At 33.5% G+C, this 26962-nt stretch overlaps 1 protein-coding gene and 1 pseudogene across 4 annotated transcripts in view; one reads left to right on the top strand and one right to left on the bottom strand.

Moving 5' to 3' along the window:
* The window catches only part of KLHL5 (kelch like family member 5), a 64266-nt gene that overhangs the window by 21661 nt on the left and 15643 nt on the right, over nt 1-26962 (top strand). For 3 of the 4 annotated variants that reach the window (XM_039848893.1, XM_039848892.1, XM_039848894.1), the window contains 6 exons: nt 8598-8780; nt 11495-11631; nt 12158-12354; nt 16591-16803; nt 20824-21010; nt 26427-26651. In XM_039848893.1, coding sequence (XP_039704827.1) covers nt 8598-8780; nt 11495-11631; nt 12158-12354; nt 16591-16803; nt 20824-21010; nt 26427-26651 — 1142 coding nt within the window. Of the gene's footprint in view, nt 1-8597; nt 8781-11494; nt 11632-12157; nt 12355-16590; nt 16804-20823; nt 21011-26426; nt 26652-26962 lie in introns of those variants that run through there. The other variant, XM_039848895.1, reaches the window with a different exon arrangement.
* LOC120591346 (uncharacterized) lies at nt 21071-21189 on the bottom strand (annotated as a pseudogene).

Raw genomic sequence — 26962 nt, 5'->3', positions numbered from 1 at the left:
TGGGCTGTGACAGTTTCTCAGACTTTCCTTGGTTTTTGTGACCTTGACAGTTTTGAGAGTACTGGTCAGATGTTTTTTCAAATGTTTTAATTAGGATTTATCTGATGTTTTTCTCATAGTTGGACTGGGGTTGTAAGTTTTGGGGAGGAAGACCACAAAGGTAAAGTGCCGTTTTCATCACATCATATCAAGGATATATACTACCAATTTGACTTATCACTGTTGATATTGACCTTGATCACTTATAAATAGCTGCATTTTGAACCCAAACAATTAATATGGAGATCATGCTCACATACCAGTACACAGTTCCCTGTGTCTATTCATTTAATCACCAAGTTCAGCTTAGATTAACCTAATAGTTAGTGATTCATTCTAACCAGTTTCACCTTCCCTTCCCAGCTAATTTTCTGCTTTTTCTTGACCTCCTTTATGTTGTCTTCACATCCATTGTTTGAACCAGTCTCTTCTGGTTTAGTTTGAAATTAAAAATTTCTACATTTCTACCATATTTTGTTTCCAGAGATGGCAAAGAAGTTCAGCTATAATGTACTTGTATCTGGGAAGGACTAATTACATTGTCTTCCCTCACACATATGCCCAAGTCATATCATGGATCCCCTTGACATAAGATATGGAACCTCTCCCCAGAAAATACTGTGTGTGTTAAATATTTCATATACAGTTCAAGGAGTTCATGAACTCCCTAAAAGCCTGTCAGTACACTCTATCAATCAGCATTCTTAGTTTTAAGCAACTGAAATTGACTGGCCGATTTAAACAGAGGAATGTATTGGAATCATATTAGTTCCCAGAACTACTGGAAAAGCTGGAAAATCAGCTTAGGGAAAAGGATAGGTACTATAGTTGCACAATTGGCTTTTATAACTCCAAATTTTTAAGGCAAAAGTACCTATCTTTATGCCACTTATTGCTTCTATTTTATTTTTATCCATTTGTAACTGGATAGTGAGGTTTTACATTTCTAGAGTTGGATATATTAGGCATGTGAACAATCACATATACACACACACACACACCCCACATACACACTCATATGAACCTAGCCATAATATTTGGTCATTTAACTTTAGGGAGCATATTAGTAGAGAATTAGGCTAAATGATACGACAGATTTAGAAATACAGTGGTTCAAATAAGGCGAGTTTATTTCTCTAACAAATGGACACGTGGTAGCTCTACTTCACAGGGCAGATAGTAGCTCTGCTTTACAGTTTCACCCAGAGACCCAGATTCCTTTCATATTGTTTCTCCATCCTATAGGATGTTATCCTTTCTCTACGGTCAAAGCTTACTCAGCTCCCTCTGTGTGTTTTAGCCTGTGGGAAGGTCCAAAGAAAAAAAAGGAGGACATTAAGCAAACAACACAAGTTTCATATGTTAGTTCTGCTAACATTCCACTGTTGAAAACATAGTCACATGGCCACAACTAGTTGTATGAGAGGCTCAGAAATGTAGTGTCCACCTGATAAGCCATGTGTCCAGTTAAAACTTATTACTGTGGTAGAAATGAAGAGTGGTTTGAGGGTTAAAATTAATAGGTTGCAAGAGGTGAAGACAAAGGAATAGAACTCTTCAGAATTCTTTGGATCTAATTTTTCAATTAGTGATTTTTCCCCGTATTACATAATATTTTTACTATAGATACATTGGAAAACAGATGAGCAAAAATGATAAAATAAAAATCACTGATTAGCTTGCCACCCAAAATAACCATTAACAATTTGGGGAAGTATCCTAGTATATTTTTCTATGCAAACATAATAAAAATATGTTTTTAGAATAAAAATCTGAATTTTACTGTACATACCCTTTTGGGACCTGATTTTTTGCCCTGATATAAATATTAAAATTAGGACTCTGATTGCAAAAGACAGAAGCCAAACTCAAACTGACAAGCAAAAGCTAGAAATTTTTGGTTCACATAAGTAAATAAAAAGCCAAGAAGAGCCTAGGTTTGGACATGGCTGGATCCAGATTCTCATATAACTCTAGAAACCTATTTCTCTCCCTCTCTAGATTCTATTTTCCTTTGTGATAGCATTTTCTCATGTGGTAGTCAAAAAGCTACTAGCAGCTAGCTTCAAGTTTACTTTTTATCACCTTAACAACCTCAGTAGAAAAGAGAGTGACCCTTTTTTTAAGAGTGCCAACAAACTTCTTGAAATTGATTCTCATTGGCCTTGTTTGGATCATGTGTCCACCCAAAGTGATGATTATTGCTGAGAGATATGTTAACTCTTACTGGCCAGGCCTCAATCCCTTTCTCACCTTTGCCCAGGGGAAGACTCAGCTCTGCCCAAGCCGTGTGGACTGAGGTGGAAAATGCATGGTTTCCCAAATGGTAGAGGTGGATTTGTTACCATAAGTAGGAATTCTGAATAGGCAAAAACAATGTCCACTAAAATAGTTTTCTATGTCATTAAATATTCTCCTGTATCTTTTTTAATGGCTGCATCATTCTCCCATGCAGAGATAGAACTTTTGTTTGTTTAACCAGTATTCTGCTTTTTTGGAATTTAGATGGTTTTCAATATTTTCCTGTTAGAAATAACCTGTGATAAACCTTCCCTGTTGCTAGATCGCTATACATATGGATGATTATTTCTTCTGGATAAAGTCCCAAGGGAATGCACATTTTCAGGTGTTCTCAAAGTCGTTTCAGGCACATTACTGCTGTTTTAATTCTCACCAGCACTGTGTGAGAGTTGCTCACTGCCTGTCCCCTTCACACTGGTTATTACTGAAGAAAATTTGATTCTTAGAAACAACATTTAATTCTCTTCACCACAGATATTTTTGCCATGGGACCAGGAAAAAAAGCCCTTAAATTCCAAAATCAAAAAAATATTTGTCTTGAGAAAGAAAGAGGTACCTATTGTTATTTCTATTTATACAAATGCCTTGTCCTCTCCTTAGAGGGGACAATTCCAATTCTTCCTCCTTACTCATTTAAACTCTTAAGACATGTTTCAGATCTCACCTGCTACTTGTTACCTTTCCAAACACTAGCCATACTGATCTTTCCCTTCTTGATATTCCAATAGCAATCACATTTCAATTGGGGATGTATGAGATTATTGGTTAGAGAAATGGTTAAAAAAAATAAACATATATATATATACACACAAGTACACATATATAATATATATCAGAACTCCTGTATTATATCTTAGCCTTTAAATCTCTTTTTCCTGTGCTTTATCATAGAAATAATTGTACTGTGGTATCTTTATATCTTTTAAAAATTAGTAAATATCCATGTATTTGAGCACATGCTTGAAAGTATATTGAAAGGGCTATGCGTAAAAAAATGAGAGACTGCTAGCCTATACTGAGCAATTTACATTCTTATTTTACATTTATGGTTTTGAAAATTTGTAAAAGGTGCCCAGAGATTCACAGTGTAATAATTTACACTTTTGCAAAAGCGTGGATTCTGAATGCCACAAACTTCGAGGCAGGTAGCTCGGAATAAATCACTTACTAGGGAGTGAGCCAAACAGAACATTTAGAGTTTCAATGTAGCTTTGTTTTCTACTCAGAATTATATACAGTATAATTTTCAAGAAGTTATTTTTTAAAACTTCTTTTGAAAAATTACTTCATTGAAATACCTAACGAAAATTCTGATGATGAAAGTGAAATCTAAGTAGTTTATAATAAAATGGTAATATCAGCCATGGTAGAGATTGTGTGTGTGTGCCTGTGAACATATGTGTGAAACCTGAGGAACTGCAAGTGTTTTTTTTTTTTTTAGCTTATGAAACTTGAGTCTTCAAATTCCAAGTTGCTTCACTAAATATCTTTCTTTGCTTCTCCACAGCTTCTAACAACTATGCTGCATGTTAGGAGTTACTCTGTAAATAGTTGGTGACGATTTTGTTTGAAGCTTGCATCTTTTCTATGCATTTTTCTGCCTTACACATTTGTTGCCTGCTGCAGAGAGACAATAAGCTAAAAGTTAAATGTTTCCTTATAGCCTATAAATATTCAGCAATGTATAGTCGCTTATAGTAAAAGTCTATTAGAAAAGGTTTGATTTCATGTAATTCTTTGAAATGTAATTTACCATCTTAGTAACATCATATAAATAAGCAGAAATGTTGGATGTTTTTCCTGTTGTTATGTAAAATATCAAATAGAAATCACAGAGAAATGTGTTTTGATGCTCTGTAAATGGCCCATTCTCGGATGTTTGTATTGTGGGTTAGGATATCTCCTGGGTTTATTAAGGTCATTTTAATTAGGAAGTATGAAATTTAGTTATAGAAATTGATAATGCTGGGATCATTTTTTAAAAAGACAACCAGTCAACATTATATATAGACAAAAGAGTGAGATTATAGGTTTTCACATTGGCCATTGAAAAGCGAGATTCTGCTAATAGTCGCTTACCTTGATTGTGTATGTATTTTGTGCTGGGGCTATGCATTCATTATTGCATAGTCCTCTCATGAGGGATTCCCTAAAACAGGGGTCCTCAGTCCCCAGGCCGCAGACTGGTACTGGTCTGTGGCCTATTAGGAACTGGGCCACACGGCAAGAGGTGAGCAGCAGGCGAAGCTGCTTCTGTATTTGTAGCTGCTCCCTAGCGCTAGCATCACCACCTCAGCTCCACCTCAGGTCATCAGGCATTAGATTCTCATAGGAGCACCGGTCCCTGGTGCCAAAAAGGTTGCAGACCACTGCTCTAAAAGAAAGTACTATGTATTTCTTGTTCTCATTTTGCTATTGAGAAAGGTAAGGCTTAGAGAAGTTAAATAACTTGTCCAGAGTGATTCATAGTGACAGAGAATTGAATCAGGAGTGTGCAATAGAACTTTCTTCATTGATAGAAATATTCTATATCTGCACCATCCAGTTTGGCAGCCACTAACCCCATGGGGCTGTTGAGCATTTGAAATATTACTAGTCCAACTAAAGAACTGAATTTTTAATTTTGTATAATTTTAATTAAATTAAAACAGCCCCTGGGGCTATTGGCTACTGTATTGGATTAAAAGCATTTTAGAACCTTCCTAAAATGCTCTTAATCATTACATCTACCTCTCCAGTTCAATCCTCTAGACCAAAGCACAGAAGGAAAAGAAATAGTAAGGAAGTATTACCATTATAAATTATACAGAGCTGGAATATTAAAGGCAATTTGATCTCTATCCCATGGGAACGTAAAAGAAACTTGATCTCATACCTAGTTAAGGAGCAGTCATATAACAGTAGACTTTTGTTTATGATCCTTAATTCTAATGTATTTTTTCTATTAAATTTTCCTCATTCATAGTGTATTAGCATTTTCCCTTCATACCCCTGTGTTCATTGATGCCCTAGAGTAAAGTTAAGCAAGAATTTTCATTCCTTTGTAAGTGGTTTGGCCACCACTCTGAATGCTTCCTGATACTGGATTTGTAACTAGCTGCCTATGTGTCCTTGGTTGATCATTTTGGCCACTTGGGGCCTCTAATTTTCTCATCTGCAAAATAAGAGAATTGAATTAAAGGATTGCATAAGTTTCTTCTAGATGTAAAAGTTCTATGTATAATTTTTCTAATGCCTAAGGTCCTATAGTTGTATATATATGCAGTAAATTATTTTTTAAATAAGTTAAAATATATATACATTGTTAAAATATATATACAAAGTCCCTAAATTCTTCGTTAAAATTGCATTGTTAAAATATATATACAAAGTCCTTAAATTCTTAAAAACAAAACAAGAAATGCTAGAAAGCTATGCAGCTCTTTAAAGCTATTGAGTAGCTCTGTTCCTTCCTCTTTCATGCTCCTTTTATGAAGAGATAGCTTCACTTTTCCATAGAATACAAATCAAAGCCTGCACTTCTTTTGGTCTTTCATTTGGAGCAGTGGAAGTGATTGCTATACCCCAAAATATCAGTGAATTGTTGCATTGAAATAATATACTTATTTAACATGTGATGGCAGTTGAAGCCTTGAAAGCAAATAATAAAGTTTGAAATGTTATTTTAGAAGCATAATTTGTTTTGTTAATGTGTGTGCCTATAAAAAATTTAATTTTTTGCCTTTATGCTCATTTTGGAAATAATAGATATTTCATTAAGTTCTACTGTTCATTTAAAATATTTTATCAAAGGAATTCAGTTTACACATATTTGAAGTAGTCTCTATTGCGTAAATCAATGTTTTGATCCTGTAAGTTCATCACTTGCTGATTTCTGTAATGTATCCATCTCTTGCCTGAACTACACACACCAGTGGTCTTCAGCATGTGATATGTGTTAGGATCACCTGTAGGGCTTTTTAAAAATATGATATTCAGGTCTCACCTCAGACCTAGTAAATCAGTCTTAGGGAATGAGGTCCTGAACATAGATGCTGAAGTGCTCCCTCCATTATCCTGATTCATGCTAGAGGTTGAAAACCAATACCCTGAATGTCTTTGACAAGAGTTGATCTGTTTGTTAATTGGACTTACGTCAACATCAATGCTGGCCTGTAAAAATGTAGTGATGATAATATCATAAAATTCGGTTCTTTCAAAATTTAACATTAATTAGCATTTATGTTTGATGCTAGCAGTTCACTCAAAAAATATTCAACCAATTCATTTTCTAATCATTATTGTTAATTTAATATGAAGTATAAGAAGTGTGATACAAAAATGTAGGAACCCTAGGAAAGAAGTACTTGATTTATTACTTCAGTTTAACTTGTCCTTGAAAGAATTTGTGGCTTATGAAAATTAGATGTTATAATTTTCTCTCATCCTTAGATTACTAATACTCTTAAAATCATTTGTCAGTATTTTGACAATATAAAACTTCATGTTATTGAAATATGTTTTAAATCTTCAAATTGTTATTCATCAAATCCACCACTATTTGTTTTTGCTTATCTTTTCTCCTAGGTTTTAAAGGGGTTCTAATTCTCATTTATGTATATAAGCAACATATAGTTATACATTGCTCAGTACATTTTTATGTTAATGACCTTAAATGTAAAGTTGAGTGTAGTATAATGGATTTTCCAAGTCATTACACCAATAGTATTCATAGTATACAGTACATCCTTTCTAGATATATATTTTGCTTCTATTAGCATTATTGACAGTTATTTGGAAAGAACATTTTTTAGGGCCCATATTAATATGGTACCAAAAATATACTGGGCTGGGAGGATTAATATAGAGATATGTATTAGTCAGGGTACTGCAAACTTCCAAAACTGATAAATCTCAATGCAGTGTCAGAGTTCTTGTGAGTATAGTCAATGTGAGTGTTCTTACTGGAGTGACCTTCCATGCATGTAGTTTACCTCATCCTTCATCTAAGTTCTCAGTCCTCTCTATTAAACTAGTGGATAGAGAAAGAAAGACTGAGTAGGCACACCTGCCCCTAGCCACTTTAGCCTGGAGGTGACACAGTTCATTCCATCCATCATAAGATCATGCTTGTGTTGGAGAGAGCACAACACAACTATTTGTGGGAAAATAGTCTAGCTATATTTACAGGAGAAAAAGAAAAATGGTTTTGATGAGCATGTAGCAGTCTCTGTGACAGCCCTGATTCTGCCATGAATGAACTCTGTGATTCCGGGCAAGGCACTCAATCTGCTTGACTTCAGTTCCTTTTACTTTTAAAAGTAAAGGATCAACAGGCTTTTTCTTTTTTTTGGTAAAGTTTCTTAGATATTTCTATTAAGAAAATTTTTTTAAGATATAGTGGGGCTTGATTTAACAAAGCATTTGTCAGAATGCTAATCTTAAATGTGAAGCTGATGAGAAATGAAAACCACGCTATGGCACAGTTGGTGGTTTTGTAGTTAATTGCACAACCACTGGATGTTGATTACTTAATTCAAGTGATCTTGGAGAAGAGATCTTGTGGGGGTGATTTCATTCTTAGTACTAATTTTTTACTTTTTACCATTTCCATCAGTAAATCATATGAAAATATAGAATTTATACTCTCCAAATTATAATTTGGAAATTTCAGATTATTTTTAGGTACCTGGATTAGGCCATCAAATTCCTTTAACCTGTAATATAAGTTGTAGTTTACCTGAGCTTTTGAAGACTGGCCAGAATAGCAAATGAATTATTTATAATACATTTTATGACAATGTTTCATATTTTAAATATCTTATAAATGAAGTGTGGAACATAATCCATTTTTAAGTAAAGGATGACTTTAATTTATATCTCCAAAATAGTTTAATCCTTCCTGCCTTCAAAAAATGGTTTCTTACACCCTTAAAATAATGTTAGAAGATATGGCTATTAATATGAATATAGCTTGGCTCTTTTTCAGCAGAAATGTTGTGTTGACCAGAGAAGAGACCTCAAAAATGGGCACTGCAAAGAATATGGTTAGCTATTAACTAACAGATGCCCCATTCACTCACAATGTTTGCAAGACACACAGAGGATTTGAGCCATCATTGATTTTTAAAAGACAAAAATGATGAATGATTTACATTAATATTGACTGATAGTATTGATTACTTCTATTACATTTGAAGGCTTTAAAAGCACTTGATAGGAAAGATTTTTTTAATGTAATGGTGATATTTCAAAATGTGTATTCTCTCTCTTTTCAGGACTTCCAATAGTAGTCAGACATTATCATCCTGCCATACTATGGAGCCATGTTCATCAGATGAATTTTTCCAAGCCCTTAATCATGCTGAGCAAACATTTAAAAAGATGGAAAACTATTTGAGACATAAACAGTTATGTGATGTCATTCTCGTTGCTGGTGATCGCAGAATTCCAGCCCATAGGTAACTGTTTTTTAAAGTTCTATGTGTGTGAAATATTCCCTTGATAATTTAGTTATATATGTTGTGATAACTTGTTCCAGTTGACCATTAGGGTAGAATGTTTTGGGGTAGGAGTTTATTTCATGGAATTTCTGCAAAAACAAACAAACTGCATATGAAATTATTACACATTAAATGACCCCAAAAGAGTCACTTTCCTTCTGTAAAAGCATAAAAAAACACACTAGCCTCAGATCAGTCACTATTGTTTGGCATAGATTTCAGCTATAAGCAGCATTCATCCCACCTAATTCTACATATTAAATAACTTTAAATAAACTCAGTGGAATTTAGAGCTGTGAGTATTTAGAATCAAAAAAGCTGGTGGAATGGAGTGGCAAAAACTGTTAAGAATTTTCTGATAACCCTAGCTGTCCCAACTTCTATTTGCTGACTTCCAAGAAATCTGAGAGGTAGTGGTGCTGGAGAACAAAAGCCTTTAACGCAAATGAAGTATTATTTCCTGATGTAAGAAAAAGAATAAAAAGAGCTGTTTACTAAATAACAAGTCATTGTTTTTCTTCTAATAATTTCATATTCTGTTGTTTAGTGTTAATTACCATTATGATCCCAAAGGTTTTTTAGTGCTTTTCATATTAATTAACATCCTGTCCCAAAGGTTCTGTTAAACCCTCCAAAGTGGAAGTAAAATCAGGACAAATGGGCTTGGTCTTACGATTTTCAGTGACTTAAATCAGCATGAGATGCTACTACGTACTGTGACAAAAAGTCCATGTTACATGCATCAATTTATTAGAGAAGGTATTTTAACTTGAATTTCATAGAAGCATCTCAAATTCTCTATTTCTGAAACAAAACTCATTACTTACTTGTCATGCTAATATAAGCCTTCACCGAGTCACTTAGATTACCAGTGAAAGAAACTCCTAACTACTCTTCTTCCCTTAATTCTTTCCCCTACATTCTGTTTTCTACACAGCTGCCCGAGTGACCTTTTAAGTAGAACTCAGATCCAGTCTCTCCTCTGATCAAACTTCTCAATGACTCTGTCACTGAGTGTGAGATAGCCCAAATCCTCGCAGTGGCCTGTGTGATCCAGCCTGTCATGGTCTCTTTAATGTGCTATGCTACTGCTCTTCTTGCTCACTCTGCCTGAGACACACAGACTCCTTGTTGTTCCTCACATGAACCATGCATGTTGCTCCTGCCTTTGGATTTTTTCACTGGCTGCTCCTCTCCCCGAATGCTGTTTCCAGATTCCTGTATGACTGATTCCTGCACCTCCTTCGATTCTTTGCCCAGTTGTCACCTTTCAATGAGACCATCTATTTAAACCCACCTCCCACTCCCCATTACTCTTTACCCTATTTTTTTCCCCATGGAACTTACCACTTTTAAATGTACTACAGAATTTATTTCTGCTGTGTATTGTTTATCTCCCTTCCCTCTAATTTGTAAGACTCTATAAGAGAAGAACCTTTTCTCTATTTTACACTGGTAATGTCCCAAGTATCTAGAATAGTGCCCCATACTTATTAGGTATGCATTAGAATTTTAGAATGTTCAGTGAATAAATGAATGAATAGGCATTTCTCAGAAGATGAAAGCTGAATGGGCAATAAACATTTGAAAAGATCTTCAACCTTACTAGAAATCAGGTGTATAAAACAACAGTGAGGTACCATTTAACACTTTGCAGATGGCCAAAATTTTTAACATCTGACAATATTGTAGGGAAGTATTAACTCTTATCCAATCTTGGTAGGGGTTTAAACTGGCACAGCACTTTGGAGATTAGGCAGACCTTAGGACTCAGCAGTGCACTTTTGGGAAGGGAGGGGAATGGAATGAGAGAGGAACACAGAGGGAGCTTCAACTGTTATCTGTATTGTAATCTCTATTTCTTTTTAAAAAGTGGATAAAGTAAATATATAAATGTGCCAATATGGAAATATCTTCAAAACATATCAAATGAAGAATACATGTTACAAAAATGTATCTATAACCTGTTTTGTTTATATGTGACTATCAAAAATCTAGACAGAGTCATAGCTAATATAGAGTAATGTATTATTATAACAAAATATAGTTTTATAGGTTATAACAAAAATAACTTGCTAAAACCGTTCTCAAGTGTCTCTCAGATATTTACTACTTCTATGATTAAATAAAAAAAGTAACCGGTTTTTTTTAAAAGTGATAAACAGAAAATAACCTTTATATTTTTCTCCTTTATTTATTTATTTATTTATTTTTATTTTAAAATTTACTTATTTATGTATTTTTAATTGAAGAAATTATTTTAAATTTTTTTTCCCTGTCTGCCTTCTCCCTCCCTCCTTTCCCCACCCTCTGGTAACCACTACTCTATTGTCTATGTCCGTGAGTCTCTGTCTCCTTTTTTTATATAGTCAGTTTAATGCTGTGGGCTGGTAGCTTTTTTCCCCTGGATGTTATAAATCGATATTTGAGTAGTGAAATAATTTACCACAGCACAAAATTTTCAGTAATGGTAATTTATTATTCAAAGGAAGGAACTAGAGTATAAAGCAATTTGTCAAATTTAAAATACATTTCCCAGTACAATGCACTTTCTATGGGTAACAAAGTTTAAAAAAAAAAAAAGGGAGAGGGAATAAAAAGCAGCATTTATTAATGAACATCAACTTTAATGTGGTCATTGGCTTTTTTTTTTCTTTCTGATATGTTCTCAGATTGGTGCTCTCCTCTGTCTCAGATTATTTTGCTGCCATGTTTACTAATGATGTCAGGGAAGCAAGACAAGAAGAAATAAAAATGGAAGGTGTAGAACCAAATTCACTATGGTCCCTGATTCAGTATGCATATACAGGTAATAAGTCTAAAAATATTAATTTAAAACCTCTTAGTTGTATGTTGTATTATTAGATTTCAGATTTCTGCTTTTAATAAAGCCTGTCACAGCTAACAGTTAATTCTGCTATTATAATCACTACCCCAGCAATACCTGTTAAAAATCTCTATATTAGAACCTTTAAAATGGTTATCATAATTAAGCTTTGAATATTTTTAAATGTTAATATAATAATTAGATTAATTCTATAATGTTTTTAAATTACCGTTTAAAATTAGAGTTACATATAATAGATACGTTACTAATGAATCATTCTTTAAAAATCCTGAAAATGAGCTATTAGTTATTTTAGCAAAAGTCACAAATAGCTAATAATCTTTTTTTATAGTTACTATTTTTTTGGGGGGGGAATGTCTTAAATCATCTAGGTCTAGAATACATGTAATGAGTTCTTATTTAGAATTATTACTGTTAACACCAATTAATTTATAAACTAAGGTCAATGTAGTCCCATAGTTAATGGATTTTTTTTTTTATCATTAAGGCCGCCTTGAATTAAAAGAAGATAATATTGAGTGCCTGTTATCTACAGCTTGCCTTCTTCAGCTTTCACAGGTTGTGGAAGCATGCTGTAAGTTTTTAATGAAACAGCTTCACCCATCCAACTGTCTTGGAATTCGTTCTTTTGCTGATGCCCAAGGTTGTACAGATTTGCATAAAGTGGCTCACAATTATACTATGGTATGTATTTTTTGAAAAGCATGAAGGCATGTGCTCTTTACCATGTTCCTTATTGTTGCAGAATTATCTACATGTTGCTGTTTCCCATGACTCTGCCACATGTCTCAAAGCTCAGGTACACTGTCTGATGTATCATATTTTCACTGAGTTATGAGGTAAAAACACCAAATAATATTTCTCCTGGACATACGAGTCAAGCTTTAAGTTATCACAGTTACTAAGAAGCAGAGCAGTGGCTTAAGATCGTTCTATTCAAGATTTTCAGATATGTGTTTTAAAGTTGGATTTTCTCTCAAACATTTTACTTTGTAGCATATGGGTGAATTTTAAAATTGCCCACATATTCACTGATAGAAGTTGGTGATGGCAATTGTAGTGTACTGGTGCAGTACTAGTACAAAAGATAGGGCGATGAAGGAGAGCTTTTATTAAGGGTAAATCTCATTATGTGTAAGAAGTATTTTTAGCAATATGGAAAGATGTTCTTATTAATTATAACAAGTTACGTGCTCAACATTAGTCACAGGGGGTTCTGATTTGGAAGCCCGGAAGATAATGGATACAGATTGATCTAGACCAGCAAGAAAATAAGGGCATGTTAAGGGCATATTGTTAGGCCCCTCTTTCATGGCCTTAATTATAGAGGGATTTGGGAGAGAGAAGGAATGTGGATTGTTAAAGAATGACCATCTTTCCATACTTGGGTCTTCACATCTGGGCAATGATTGAAGGAAGGCCGTTGTTTAAATGCTTCATTTAGGGCAATAGAGTTTCTTAGGAAAAGAATGTGAACATTCATATATACATATCAATTATCCACATCACTAATTTTATTAACCTTTAGGAGACATTTTTGTTAACCCTCCTGTCCATCCCCCATCCTTCCACCAAAATTTTTTATCAGTGAAGGGTTGATAGTATTTTAGGAATCTCTCACTAGAGAAACAGAGATCTGAAAAAATTATAATAATGGATATTTACAACTGTTAGGAAGATTAATTCTACCTACTTCATAAGCTTAATGTGAGGATTAAATGAGTTAATAGAAGTTTAACACTTAAAGCAGTAATTGACACATAGAATACCCAGTCCATAAATGATATCATCATTGTCACCATCATTGTATAGATTTACTCTCTTCAACACAGGGATTTATGTGCGTGAACAAAAGCACTCATACAAAAGCACAATCTTTATGATTCGTTTTCTCCCTGTGGTATAATTACTTTACAGAAATGTTCTTGTTTATGGATGGCCAAAGTGCTTCAAATGAAAAAATAGAGATTGTGCAACAGAATAATACTATATAGACCTAGCATAGTATTAGGTTAACATCTTTTAAATTAAGTCCTTTGAAAGACTGTTCCCCCTCCGTTTTGATCCTTCCTTGTAGAATTCTCATTTTAACCATTATAGCACAGGTTCTGATACTTTTTAGAATAACGTGACTATGAATAAAATAAAGCTAGATTTTTTTTACCTTTATAGTCAGTTCATAATTTAAATAATATCTCTTTTCTAGGAAGGAGTTTTATTCACATGAAAACATTCATATGCATTTAGATCTCCAGTTGTTTACAGTAGAGGCACAATTGCTGCTTTTTAAAGGCTTAGACATAAATTAAATGTTTTTAAAGCTCTTTTCATAGCCAATTAGTTGTGGTAGTTTTTTTTTTCAAGCCATTATTTGACATTATTCAGTTGCAGCAGAGACATGAAATTGAATTCTAATAACAATAAGTAATTTAGAGGCAGATTGTGTGATTTGAATTGCTATGGGAACTGAATGAAAATGTATAACAAAATTCAATCTTCAGTTTAAATAAATCCTTCAGTAATTCTATTTGCTTAAAAACTGTTCCAAACGGGGAAGGGGCATAATGTTAGCAAGTGTTTGGCAGCATGATAGATGTTTGTATCATAAAATAGACTCAAAATGTGCAGTAAGCATAGTGCCACACTTGGTAAATGGTGCACATACTTGGGATGTTCACTGATCCTGCATGAATACAAGTAGGAAAGGATGAGGAATTCCTTCTTGTAATCCTGAAATCTAGAAACTTTTGTTCTTGTTCTGACCACCTCTGAACTTGACCTGGAGCAAGTCATTTAACTTCTACAAAAAAATCTAAGACTGGTTATGTCATTACAAACATTTAATGTCAGTATGGATTTATATAATAAATATAAACATTTAATTTAAAAATTTTAAATTTTGTTTCTCGATCTAGAAAACCTATAAAAATATTGAATTTTGCTAAAATATCTACTTCAAAACCTGATGCTTTTGAAAGGCACTTGGAATTTAACCTTAAGTTCAGTAGTATTTCTATAAGTTGATGAAAAGCTTGATTTTTATTAAATATGAATTATACTAGAATGGAATGGGCATTATTCTGAAATAGGTATATCAACAAATAAACATCAAAATGAATATTTATATAATAGTCCTTTTCTCATTGATGAAATGCAGTTAATATATTGTGAAAGTATTGCAGTAGTTACATTGCTGTTATAGAAATGTTGATGACTGTACTATACTCTATACCTTTGAGCAGTTAGAAATGTGTATTTGATTTCTTTAGTCTTAGATAAACATCTTTCCAAGTATCAGTATGATCTTTGTCCTTGAAATTTTTAATGCCTACTTAATAGTCCACTGAGTTACAATGCCCTCTAGCTGGATATTTCCTATTTTTTACTATTACAAATAGTAATACAGATAAGCATCATTAGAGAAGCTTTATTTTCCTCTTGTAAATTATGTATGAAGGATGAAACTACTAGTGGGATAACTGGGTTGAGAGCTTCAACATTTTTATAGCTTTTGCTGTATGTTACCAAGTCATTTTATAATGTCAGTATATAATGGAGTGGAACAGTTTGCTTGAAACCACCTCAGCATTGAAATTTTATTAAAATATATTTCTGAAAATGATAATAAATCATTTAAAATAGATTCATTTTGGCATCTTGAACAAATCATGATGAATTGAAGCAATTGAATTTAGTTAATTATTCATGTATGGTTTTCCTCTTAAAAATTTCTACAGAAAGAAATGTCAACTCGAGATATATTTTAGATTAATACCTAACTTGGGTTACTGCAGGCTATATGGAAAATATAACTCTCATTTAAATATAGAAGATAGTTCCTGAGAGTCCTTATTCTAGCTCTAATTTAAACAGGCTTAGCTATTTTACTAAAACTGTATATGCGGAAACAGTCACAACACATTAGGAAGTATAAGAAAAACATTAAAGGACAATATGTCTAGCATTTGCATTTATATTATAACTATAAACAACCCAAGCATTAAGATTGGTGATCTTGTATACCAGAGAGTAAATTTCCCTTCTCTTCAGATTGCTTAGCATAATAGCTTCGTAAAGGTCATTTTCTCACACCTAAGGGCATTTCCATCTGCCATTTCCATCTGCCATTTCCATCTCCCATTAGGCCTGATTCTAGCGAGTGGCCGAAACTGAGTCATCATCAGTCTAAGGTCCTGGAGTCCCAGCGCATTCTAGGTCAATGCTTTTACTTTGGCTTTTTTTCCTAGGAGACCTTGTAACAAATCAGATTAGAGGAGGTTAAAGTTTTCAAAACAGACCTAAAATCCTGGGTGGTCTTATAAATAACATTAAAACACTTTTTAAAGGCCCATTTGGTCTTAGGATAGTTGTAAGGATATATACTCTTCCTGGGCAGTCTGAGAAGACTTCTGTGGTGCAGAATGGTCTTGGGAAATCTGACCAGCATGTAGACCATTTTTGAGTAAGAGAAATAACTTCACAGCTCACCCAGGTATTTGGCTTCACTTTTGGCCAAAATCTATGGAAACTACAAATCTAAACTAACTTTCAGTGTTAGAATATCATACATCTCAGTGTCTAATTCATTTTTTCTATCTTCCTTTGAAAGACCTGCCAAAACTATTCCCTAACTTGAGCAAAACAATACCTAAAAGTCACAGATCCATTTTTAAAATGTAATAATCAATATACCACTTTCATTCTACTTACATAGAAATAAAAAGTGTAACAGCATGATTGTTGTTTAAATGTTATTTTCCACTGTATTTCTCTCCTAAGACCAGTACTACGTTGTAAGGCAGGTCTGAAGTATAAACTGTGTTTTGGCAGCTAATTAAAAATTTTTTATTTATTTTTTTAATAAACTGTGATAGATAGAAGGAACAGTATTGTTTATATGATATTTTTTTTTTTCTCTAGGAACATTTCATGGAAGTAATTCGAAACCAGGAATTTGTGTTATTACCAGCCAGTGAAATTGCAAAGCTCCTGGCCAGCGACGACATGAACATCCCTAACGAGGAGACAGTATTGAACGCACTCCTTACTTGGGTCCGTCACGATTTAGAGCAGAGACGGAAAGACCTCAGTAGACTTTTGGCTTATATTAGGCTACCTCTACTTGCGCCACAGGTGAACTATTTTTGATTGTTTAAAATCAATGTCATAATTTCAACAAAGTTTGAGTATTCACTTAATGCTGATTATATTAATATGTACTTGCCTGTAGGTTTTGTCCTTTGCTATTCTAGCCCATAAGGTTATATTTTACATAGATTCCTATGAAATGTTTAGGTGAAAAGGTAGTGAACTAAAAAATTCTTATGTTTTCAACCCAGAAGGTCTGGCTACCTAAATTACATCAATTAAGTAACATTGTTGCTTTGGGGTTAGTAATTTTATTTGACTCAGCCACGAACTTATCCTAGCAACTGAAGAGTTTAGAGCTGCTAATAAAAGGAACACTGGACTCTAGGAACCAGAAATTTCAGATTAGTTTGTTTGCCACCCGTTTATTAAGTATCCACGAAATGCTAGATTCAGGTAATATGTAAATTAATGAGACATGGTAATAGTTCCAGCTCTGATATTTTAAAACTCTTTGACTTGGCATATTCACACACTTTAGTTTCTTTACCTGTCAAGTGGAGGTAACATCCTCTCTGACCACCTCACAGTATTATTCTGAGGATCAGAAAAGTGCTTTGTGAAATAAAATATACTATAAATAATAATGGTATGATTATTATTTTTGATATAATCTAGTTGGTATATTCAAGGCAATCAGTCATATATACATGCAGTTTCCCCTTTTTACAGTTTTGACTGGAATATACAAAAATTTCCTCTGAATACTTTGCTGTTCATTTTGAGGCCTTGAATAGAGAAAGAGTCCTTGAAAATAGAGAAAGAATGAGCTGTTACTGCTCAAGGTCAGACATTTTTGTTGTTTAAAGGCCTATAAATTTATCTTATTTATATTTATATTGATTATTTTCAAGATGTTTTGAGCAAAACTTACTGTTTGCTCTCTCCCTTACAGAGGCAAAAATCAGTGCTGATGCTTTATAAAAAAGATCTCCCTCTTCAGAGGTAGAATGTGGTATAAATTCATAGGAATGAAACTGCACGAATTGGTGACAATTCAGGAAAAATGACATCATAAAACATTTCTCTTAAAATCAAGTTTAAAGAAGAGAGTTATATTTTTATTGATACTAGTAGAATTTTTTTCTTATCTTTTCTAGATGAAAATCTAAAATCTGAAAATTCCTAGAAGACTTAAAAATAATTTGTGCAATTAAGTAATTTGACAATTTACTTCAATTGTACAGTTTCAAATATTTATGTACTATATTTGCATGACTCTCAGATATCTTTAAATTTTCTGTTAACCAGGATACTGCTGATAATCCTAGCCATAACAGCTTAGATTTGAAAGTCACTCTGGAGATCATTTAGTCTAACACCTGTCATACAAATGAACTCTAACATAGATCCTCAGACTTACATCTTAATTTGGCTCTTTTGCCTTTAGTATGCTGTCCTAGGTTTCCAGATGCCACAAACGTTTTCACAGTGACTTTTGTTAGAAACTCTTCCTTCGCTTTCATTATCAAAATATAAACATATTCTCAATATTATTGGTCATTAAAGAAATGCGAAGTAAAACTGCATTTTCCACCCACTCGAATAGCTAAAATAAAAGAAGATAGTAACAGTGGTTGATGCGAATGGAAAGGAACAGGAACCAAGTACATTGCTGGTGGGAATATAAAGCTGCAGCCACCTTGGAAAACAATTTGGTAGTTTCTTAAAAAGTTAACATAAACTTACTACATGACCCAGCTGTTCTACTCCCAAGGGAAGTGAAAACATCTATTTCTCCATGAAGACTTGCATACAAATATTCTTAGCAGCTTTAGTCATAATGGCCAAAAGTTGGAAACAACCTAAGTGTCCATCAGCTGGTGATCAGATAGACAAAATGTGGTGTATCCACACATGGACTATTATTCAATGCAAAAAAGAAGTGAGGTACTGATACATGCTACACAGATGGATGAACCTCAAAACGTGCTAAATGAAAAAGCAATACACAAGAAACCATATATAATTCTATGTATATGAAACATCTAAAAAAGGCAAATCTATAGAGACAGATTGGCACTTGAGAGAGGAGATGGGAACAGAGATTAACAGTAAACAGGCATGATCTAATTGGGATGATGAAAATGTTCCAAAACTGTTTTATGGTAATGGTTGTACAGCTTGGTAAATTTACTAAAAATCATTGAATTATATACTTGAAATGATGAATTATGTGATGTGTAAAATATACCTTATATTGTCAAATGCAATCTTGCAATGTATCAAAAGGATAATACATTGTGACCAGGAACGTCTTTTTCCAGGAATGAAAGAATGGTTGAGAATCAGGAAATCGGTCAAAGTAATTATTAATTATATCAGTAACTTAAAAGAGAAAAAGCCATATGATCATAACAATAGACGTGTAAAAGGTATTTGGAAAAAATTTAGCAATCATTTTTAATTTTAAAACTCAAGTGAAATAGGTAGAGAAGAAAACAACCTAAATATAATAAAGATGGATTACTAAATGCTACAGCAACTATTTATCTTAAATAATGAAACACTAAAACCATAGTAATTCAAACTAGAAACAGGAATACTCCCTATCACTCTAATTTTTTCACATTGCTTTGAAGGTTTAGCAATTGCAATAATAAAATAAAAATGAAATAATTAGCATACACGTTAGAAAAAAGATGTCAACTATCCTTATTTGGTGATGATTATTATATGACTGATAGCTAGAGTCTTATAAGGGTTGTGGTAAAATAGTAGATTATAATACAAGTATACAATAATCAATAGATTTATCTCTCTTCTAGCAAAAAAATGCAAAATGGAAATTTAAAAATCCATTTCCAATAGCAATAAAAATAATAATATATGTAGGAATATATTTAATAAAAGAAAGTCGTAAGACCTATATGAAGAAAACTGTACAAATGGGAAGGCTTCCTAACAGAAATTTAATATCTTAAAAATATAAATTCTCCCAAAATTAATAAATAAACAATGCTCTTCCTATTAGAATTACAACAGGATCAAAGTGGTGAAGGGGAATTTATCTTAAGTTTATATGGAAAGTAAAGACTCAAGAACAGCCAAGAAAACTATGAAAATGAACAGTGAGGGTAGATTTATATCAGATAATCCAAAATGTTATAAAAACACTGTAAAAATTATGGTATTAGAGTAGGAATAGACAAGTAAGATCAATGGAACAAATAAAGAATCGAAAAATAGATCTCATATATCCTGAGATCTATTTATGAGAATGTAATATATGACCAAGGTTCAATTCAATTAGAAATGAAGGATATTATTTAATAAACGGTGCTCGCACAGAATTGGCTATCCATCTGGAAGAAAATAAAAAATATTCTTCAACTCTTTAAAAATTAATTTCACATAAATCAATATCCTAAATGAAAAAACATAAAGCAATAAAGGGGTAGTAAGGATCGGGATGGAGAACCAAGGAAAAGAAATTTATTTTTTAAAAGGGTGTTACCATTTTATGCATTTATATAAAACTACATGAGTAAAAAAATAGGATTCAGTGAAGCACAAGGGATTTTAATTCTTTTAGAATAATTGCTGGTTAGTTTTTTGCCCCTTAAGAAACAGGTAATTGTTGTTTCTGCTGCTGTTTTAGCAGTGTAATTAAGAGAAGATAGTGTAATTAATCGATTTATAATTATTACTCAGTTAAATTATTTATAATTGAGAAGATAAAATGATTTATTTTATAAAATCTGGAAAATATAGAAAAGTAGTAAAAAAGATTATTAAAAAGGTATCAAGATTCCCCACCACCCAGAGATAAAGCACTATTAAGATTTAGATTATACCACTTATCCTTCACAATTTTTATTTTTTAATGAAATTTAAAATGTAAATCTCGTTAATGTTGCACATTTGACTTAAAAATAGGTGTCCAGACTTAGATTTTTTTTTTTTAAATGAGATCATTTCCATTTATGAACTATATAGTGTATTCTCTTACCCTTACTATTTTCTTGGTCATTCAGTATACATACTCACCTTTTTTTTCCCCAGTTCCTCGCAGACATGGAAAATAATGCACTTTTTCGGGATGATATAGAATGTCAGAAACTCATTATGGAAGCAATGAAGTATCATTTATTACCAGAGAGACGACCCATGTTACAGAGTCCTCGGACAAAACCTAGGAAGTCAACTGTTGGTACATTATTTGCTGTTGGAGGAATGGATTCAACAAAAGGTATTAAAAAATATTTAATAATATTTTGGGGGAACAGAAAAAATGAATTTTTTCTTTTGACGCCTATAGCACCTGGTATTCCTAGGTGGTCTCCCATTCAAGTTCTAACCAGGCCTGACCCTGCTTAGCTTCCGAGATCAGACAAGATTGAGCACATTAAGGGTGGCATGGCTGTAGACAAAGAAATGAATTTTAATTAGTAATAAATAGCTCTTTGGAGAAATGGCTAATTCTGGCACTAGGGTAGAAAAAGTACAAGATAAGTACATCTCGTAGAACCAGAAAGTAAGGAAGTGTGCAAAGAATGATTGAGACAGGTTAAGGAATACAGTTTGTAGGGGTAACCAATATCCAAATCTGGGATAATTTCAGCATCAACATAATTGATAGCGAAAGATTATGACCTATTAAATCAAGTATTCATGAGTCCACACTGGTTCAAATAAAGAAGGGAGAAGCAAAGTTCTTCCTTAAAGTAGAATGAATTCCAACTAATAAATGTAGAAGCAAAGATGAGATTAGAAAAATCACCATTTGGCAGTCATTATCATGATAACCGATTCAGTCAAGAATCATCAATGGATGCTGAGACTAGTGGGTTAAAGTTTCAGAACAGGATATTTAATATCAAAGCATCTCCCAGTCACTTGCTTATTAGTTACAAAGGGTAAAATAGTATCTTTACAGTGGAAAAAATTTGGAACACATCACAGTAACCAAATAATCAAAGGTCATTGCCAGTAATACTAACTGGCAGCATGTGCATTTTATAAGGTGTACTGAGAGGAACTCAGCTGCTCACTTGTGGTATTCTGGCAAAAAGTGTGTAATCTGACCTTAATCATAAGGAAAAGACAAATAAATTGAAGTTGAGAGACATTCTACAAAATAATTTGTAGTATTCCAAAATGTCAAGAAATATAGAAAAGATTTAGAAATTGTTTCAGATTACAAGAGATTGAGACATAAAAGCTATTATAATGCATCATCTTGGATTTTCTTTTGCTATAAGGACATAATTGGGACAAATAAAAAAATACAAATGAGGTCTGTAGATTAGATAATAGCATAATATAAATGTCAATTTTCAGATTTTGATGATTGTGGTTTTATTAGAGAATTTCTTGTTTTGAGGAAGATACACTGAAGTAATAGGGGTACAGGGCATCATCAACTTAAACAGTTCAGAAAAAAGAACTCACACATACATATACAGAAAGAAAATGTAATAAAATATAAACATTTGGGAAATCTGGGTCAAGGATATCTGGCAGTTCTTTATACCATTCTTGTCACAGTTGTTACTAACAGTAACAATGATAGCAACAAACAGCATATATACTGCCTACCCAGTGCCAGGGATTGTGCTAGAAGCTTTCTGTGTATTATCCTCAGTATACATTGATCTCTTCTTCCCCTGAATTCTTAGTACTAAGTCTGCAATCCCCTGATAATACCTCTCTGACTTTGGCCACCTCTCTGATCTAGGCTCATTCTACTTCTCCCCTCCCTCCTTGCATTCCAATTGCATGGCCTCCGTGTTCATCCAGTGTGTCAAACATCCCACCTCAAGGATTTGCATTAGCTGTTCCCTGTCACTAGGATGCTCTGTGCCTTGATATTGGAATGCTTAGTTGAAGTTATTCATTCAGATCTCTCGAATGTCAATTAACCAAAGAAGATTTTTATGACCATTCAGCAGCAATCTCTTGCCCATCACTTTCTAACCTTTTGTTTACCACGTTCTATCTTTTTGCTCTGCTTCATGTTTCTTTGTAGCACCTGATATGTTTGTTTATGGTCTGTCTACCTCTTCCCCCCAAGGAAGCTCCAGAACAGCAAGGATTTTGTTTTGTTTACTAATATAGTCCCAGAGCCTAGAACAGTGCCTTGCACATAAAAACCATCAATAAGCATTTGTCAAATGAATGAAGATTGTTCTCTGCCATCTCTTGAATTACTTGTATGACTAAAGCACTCAATGCCATAATCATGTCTAAAGATTTCTCTTCTATGTGGTATCTCTAAGGAATATTTAAAAAATGAGCTCTAATTGAAAGTCTTGTTATTTGACTTTTAGGTTCATGGAAACAAAGATATAAAGATAAAGATATTATACTATATAGCATATAACATAGGGCTATGTATTTATAGATGCTTAAGTTCTAAGTATAGGCTGTATTAAACGGTATGAAAAATGAAGTAAGATAACTGACAGAGCTATAGTATAAATATTTGAAAAAGTTTGGAGATCTCCACAGTCCAGGTAACAGATCTGCAAATATTTACTAAGTATCTACTATGTACCTAGAACTGGCGCTTGGTTTTATAGCCATTACTAGTGCTGCTTCTTCCCCTCTGTCTTTTCTCCCTTTTTCAAGGCTTTAACTGTTATCTTTGTGTTAATTATACTCTCTCATTTTGATTTTATTCTTATATTTCCAGCTTGTATACAGTATCCTATTTGATGTTCAACTTTCACCTCAATCTTCATGTGTTCAAATTTTCTCTGACCATGTCTCCCAGACTTAAGAACTTGGACTCGTAATTCATTATTCTTCAAAGGACACCAGCTCTGGCTTATTTAAGCAGATAAAGAATTTATTAGAAGGCTTTTGAGAAAGAGGCAGAAACTACATCCACTGTCCCTGCTTCTTTATAATTCCTGCTTTCGATTTTAAATCCTAGGTGTATGCATCCATTTGATTATCCTTAAGGTCAGTCCTGAGCCCTAAATTTCCAAGGAGAAAGAATGAATATCTATCTTTCCAACTTTCTAGAAGATAGGTTACTGTCTCTCATCAAGACTCATACATACAGTGAAAATTCCCCAAGCGTGGAAAGGAACTCAGATACTAAGTACTCAAAATAAATAATATTTCTCTCTCTCTCCCTCTCTCCCCTCCTCTCTCTCACTCTCTCTCCCCCTCCCTTCCTTACCTCTCTATACCTATCTCTCCCACATAGGCCTTAAAATTAACAGTCTCAAATGGATCTTATTCTTCCAAATTTCTATTGCTATTTTTCTAATTCCAGTTAGCCTTCTATCAACCTACATATTTTGATCATGTTAATTTAGTAGGAATAGCATTCATTGTGTTAATGTGTACCAGGCATTATGCTAAGCATTTGGCCTATATTATTTCATCTTCATAGCAACTCTCGGAGCTGAACATTCTTGCCATCTTTTATAGATGAGGATACCAAGACTTAGAGAAACTAAGTAACTTTCCCAGGATCACACAGCTAGTTAGTGACGGAGTGAGAATTCAGTCATTTTGACTCTGGAGGCTATACTCTCTGCTTTGTTAACTTTTCTATTAATATGCCATTACTCTCCCAAAAAATGCCAGCAGTCTTTATTTCTTAGCACATAAGGTGTGAATTTATCTTTCTAGATTTAAGACTTTCTGTAATCTGGCTCTTGTGGCTCTGACCTTCTATTCTATTCAAGCTATCTTCCTGGGCCTAACTTATCTTATTCCCAATGTCTTTATAATGAAGAGCAATTCATTATAAATTGAATCCAAGATACCAGTTGGATGGTATCTTGATCATGTGGTTCTTGGTCTCATCATATATCTGTTTGGTATAGAGCTCAACAATAAGCTGGGAATGGTTCTAAACAGCCAATAAAAGGTTAGCATATATTTTTACTTACTATTTTTAAAGGTTAATCCTTCAGTATAAATTAGGAAAGTTCTAAGTTTTTACATTGTTTTGCAATTGTTAGAATTTTGTTATTTCTCTGTGTGTGTGTGTGTGTGTGTGTGTGTGTGTATACATATATATATATGATATGTGTTTCAGACTATTTAAGATTTTATGTAAAAATTAAGTTCGATATTAGCAAAATAATTTTTAGTTACCAATTTATAAGATGATACTGCTTAGTGAACTAGATGTAAGAGAAATAACTTAAAATTCAAAATAAATAAAATGTTCTTAAATTCATTAGAAAGGAAAGGATTAGTATTGCCTTTTTATTTAATGAAGAAATTCTTAAGATTGAATTTAAAGTGATGAGTCAAGTATACTGTTACATAAAATAATCTGAGTGTGTGGGTAAAAATCTCATTATAGCTTAAAATTATAGAGAAGGATTATTCAAATCCAAACATATTTTTGAACAGCTACTGACAGCAAATACGTCTATTATATGGTTCTGTGAAAATACAGAGATGGAAAAAGACTTGGTATTTATTGCAAATAACTCAAAAATTTTGTAGGGTGAAAAAAATAAAAACAATAATGAGAAAATATAATATTCTCTCTATACATAACAAAACTATTTCTAAATTTTAGATTATCAATAGTATCAGTGCTCTGATAACTAATTGTCACAAATACTTTAAAATAAATGTTTGTCCTTATTGTAATTCTATAAGAACAGCACTGTTTGCACGTTTTATTAGAAGCTTAGAAGAGAGAAGTAAAGTAGATGCGAATCATCTCTTCATAACTGGGGGGATGAGGATGGGTTTTCTTAACTCCACTGGTCTCACTTCAAAAAGAGAACAAGAGTTCTTTGAATCTCCTATTTCTTAAAAACATGTAGACACCATCAGGCAGCTCTTTCCTAAACTTCCCACACTCATAGTTCCTAAAGCACATCATCCACACTTAGACTCTTGTCCTCTCTGGATACAATAGAATATCTCTTCCCTCCTCCTGTGAAAGCCTGCCCCTCACCTGTGCCCTCATACTGCCCTTTGCTGCTTCTCAGGAACTTCACACTATTAATTAAGATCCCTTCATCTCCTGTATTTTCAGCTTCTTTCCTTACAACTAAATCTTCCCATTAGCATTTAAACAAACTCAGGTTTTTCCAATTTTAAAAGCAAAACAAGACAAAATCTCCCTCAACCCACATTGAAATTCCTGTCTTTCCCTTGTATAGCCATGCTTCTCAAAAGAATTATCTTTGCTCACTGTCTCCACTTCCTCACCTCCCAACCATGTCTCAACCACTCAGACAATGGACTCTCAAAGTCACCAGTGACTTCCATGTAGTTAAATCCAGTAATACTTTTTAGTCTTCGTCTTACTCGACCCTCTCAGTAGCATTTAATACTGTTATTAGTCCTACTTGCTATAAACTTTTTTTCCTTCGGCTTCCGTGACACTGAATTACCCTGTTTTTCTTCACACTCTGGCTATTGTTTCTCAGCCTTCTCTGACAGATAATCCTTATTCACTTGATCTTTTGATACCAGAGCCTGGTGTATGCTCTGGAAAATATTGTCAGACTATGTCAGAGATTAAGCAGGGGCCAGATAATTTAAGGGCTTATTGAAATATAATAAAATAATTGTTATCAATGCTAATAAAATTATACTTGTGTATGTGTAATTTCCTAAAATACTCAGTCATGGTGAAATTTTTATTTACATAACTTCTATATATTACTATTAAGGAGCAACAAGCATTGAAAAGTATGATCTCCGTACAAATATGTGGACTCCTGTGGCAAATATGAATGGGAGGAGGCTGCAGTTCGGTGTTGCAGTGTTAGATGACAAACTGTATGTGGTTGGAGGACGAGATGGACTGAAGACTTTGAATACTGTAGAATGCTACAATCCCAAAACAAAAACTTGGAGTGTGATGCCTCCTATGTCCACGCATAGGCATGGCCTTGGTGAGTATGACTGCAGATTGTTCATAATATCATATATTAGACTTTGGCAGCACTTTTACATTCTGTGCCAGGCAGAAGACCACTATGGCAGCTGCTGAGTCAGCAGCAGTCACCAAGCATTTCTTCACATGCTCTCTGGTATCAGAGACAGTGAACATATACATAAATGTATGTATGCAGCTAGCACAAGTAAAAACATGAGTATTTTAGGGCAGTAGGATGGACTGATAAGCTGCCTTTTGACATGCATGTTCTGACAATTAGTGTTTCTAACCTAATTAAAATGCTTATTAAAAATCCTTAGCATTATT

The sequence above is a fragment of the Pteropus medius genome, unplaced genomic scaffold, assembly GCF_902729225.1.
Source record: "Pteropus medius unplaced genomic scaffold, Ma_sr-lr_union100, whole genome shotgun sequence".
Classification (NCBI taxonomy): domain Eukaryota; kingdom Metazoa; phylum Chordata; class Mammalia; order Chiroptera; family Pteropodidae; genus Pteropus; species Pteropus medius.
Note: the sequence above shows the minus strand (reverse complement) of the source record. Positions and strands in the feature narration are given on the sequence as shown.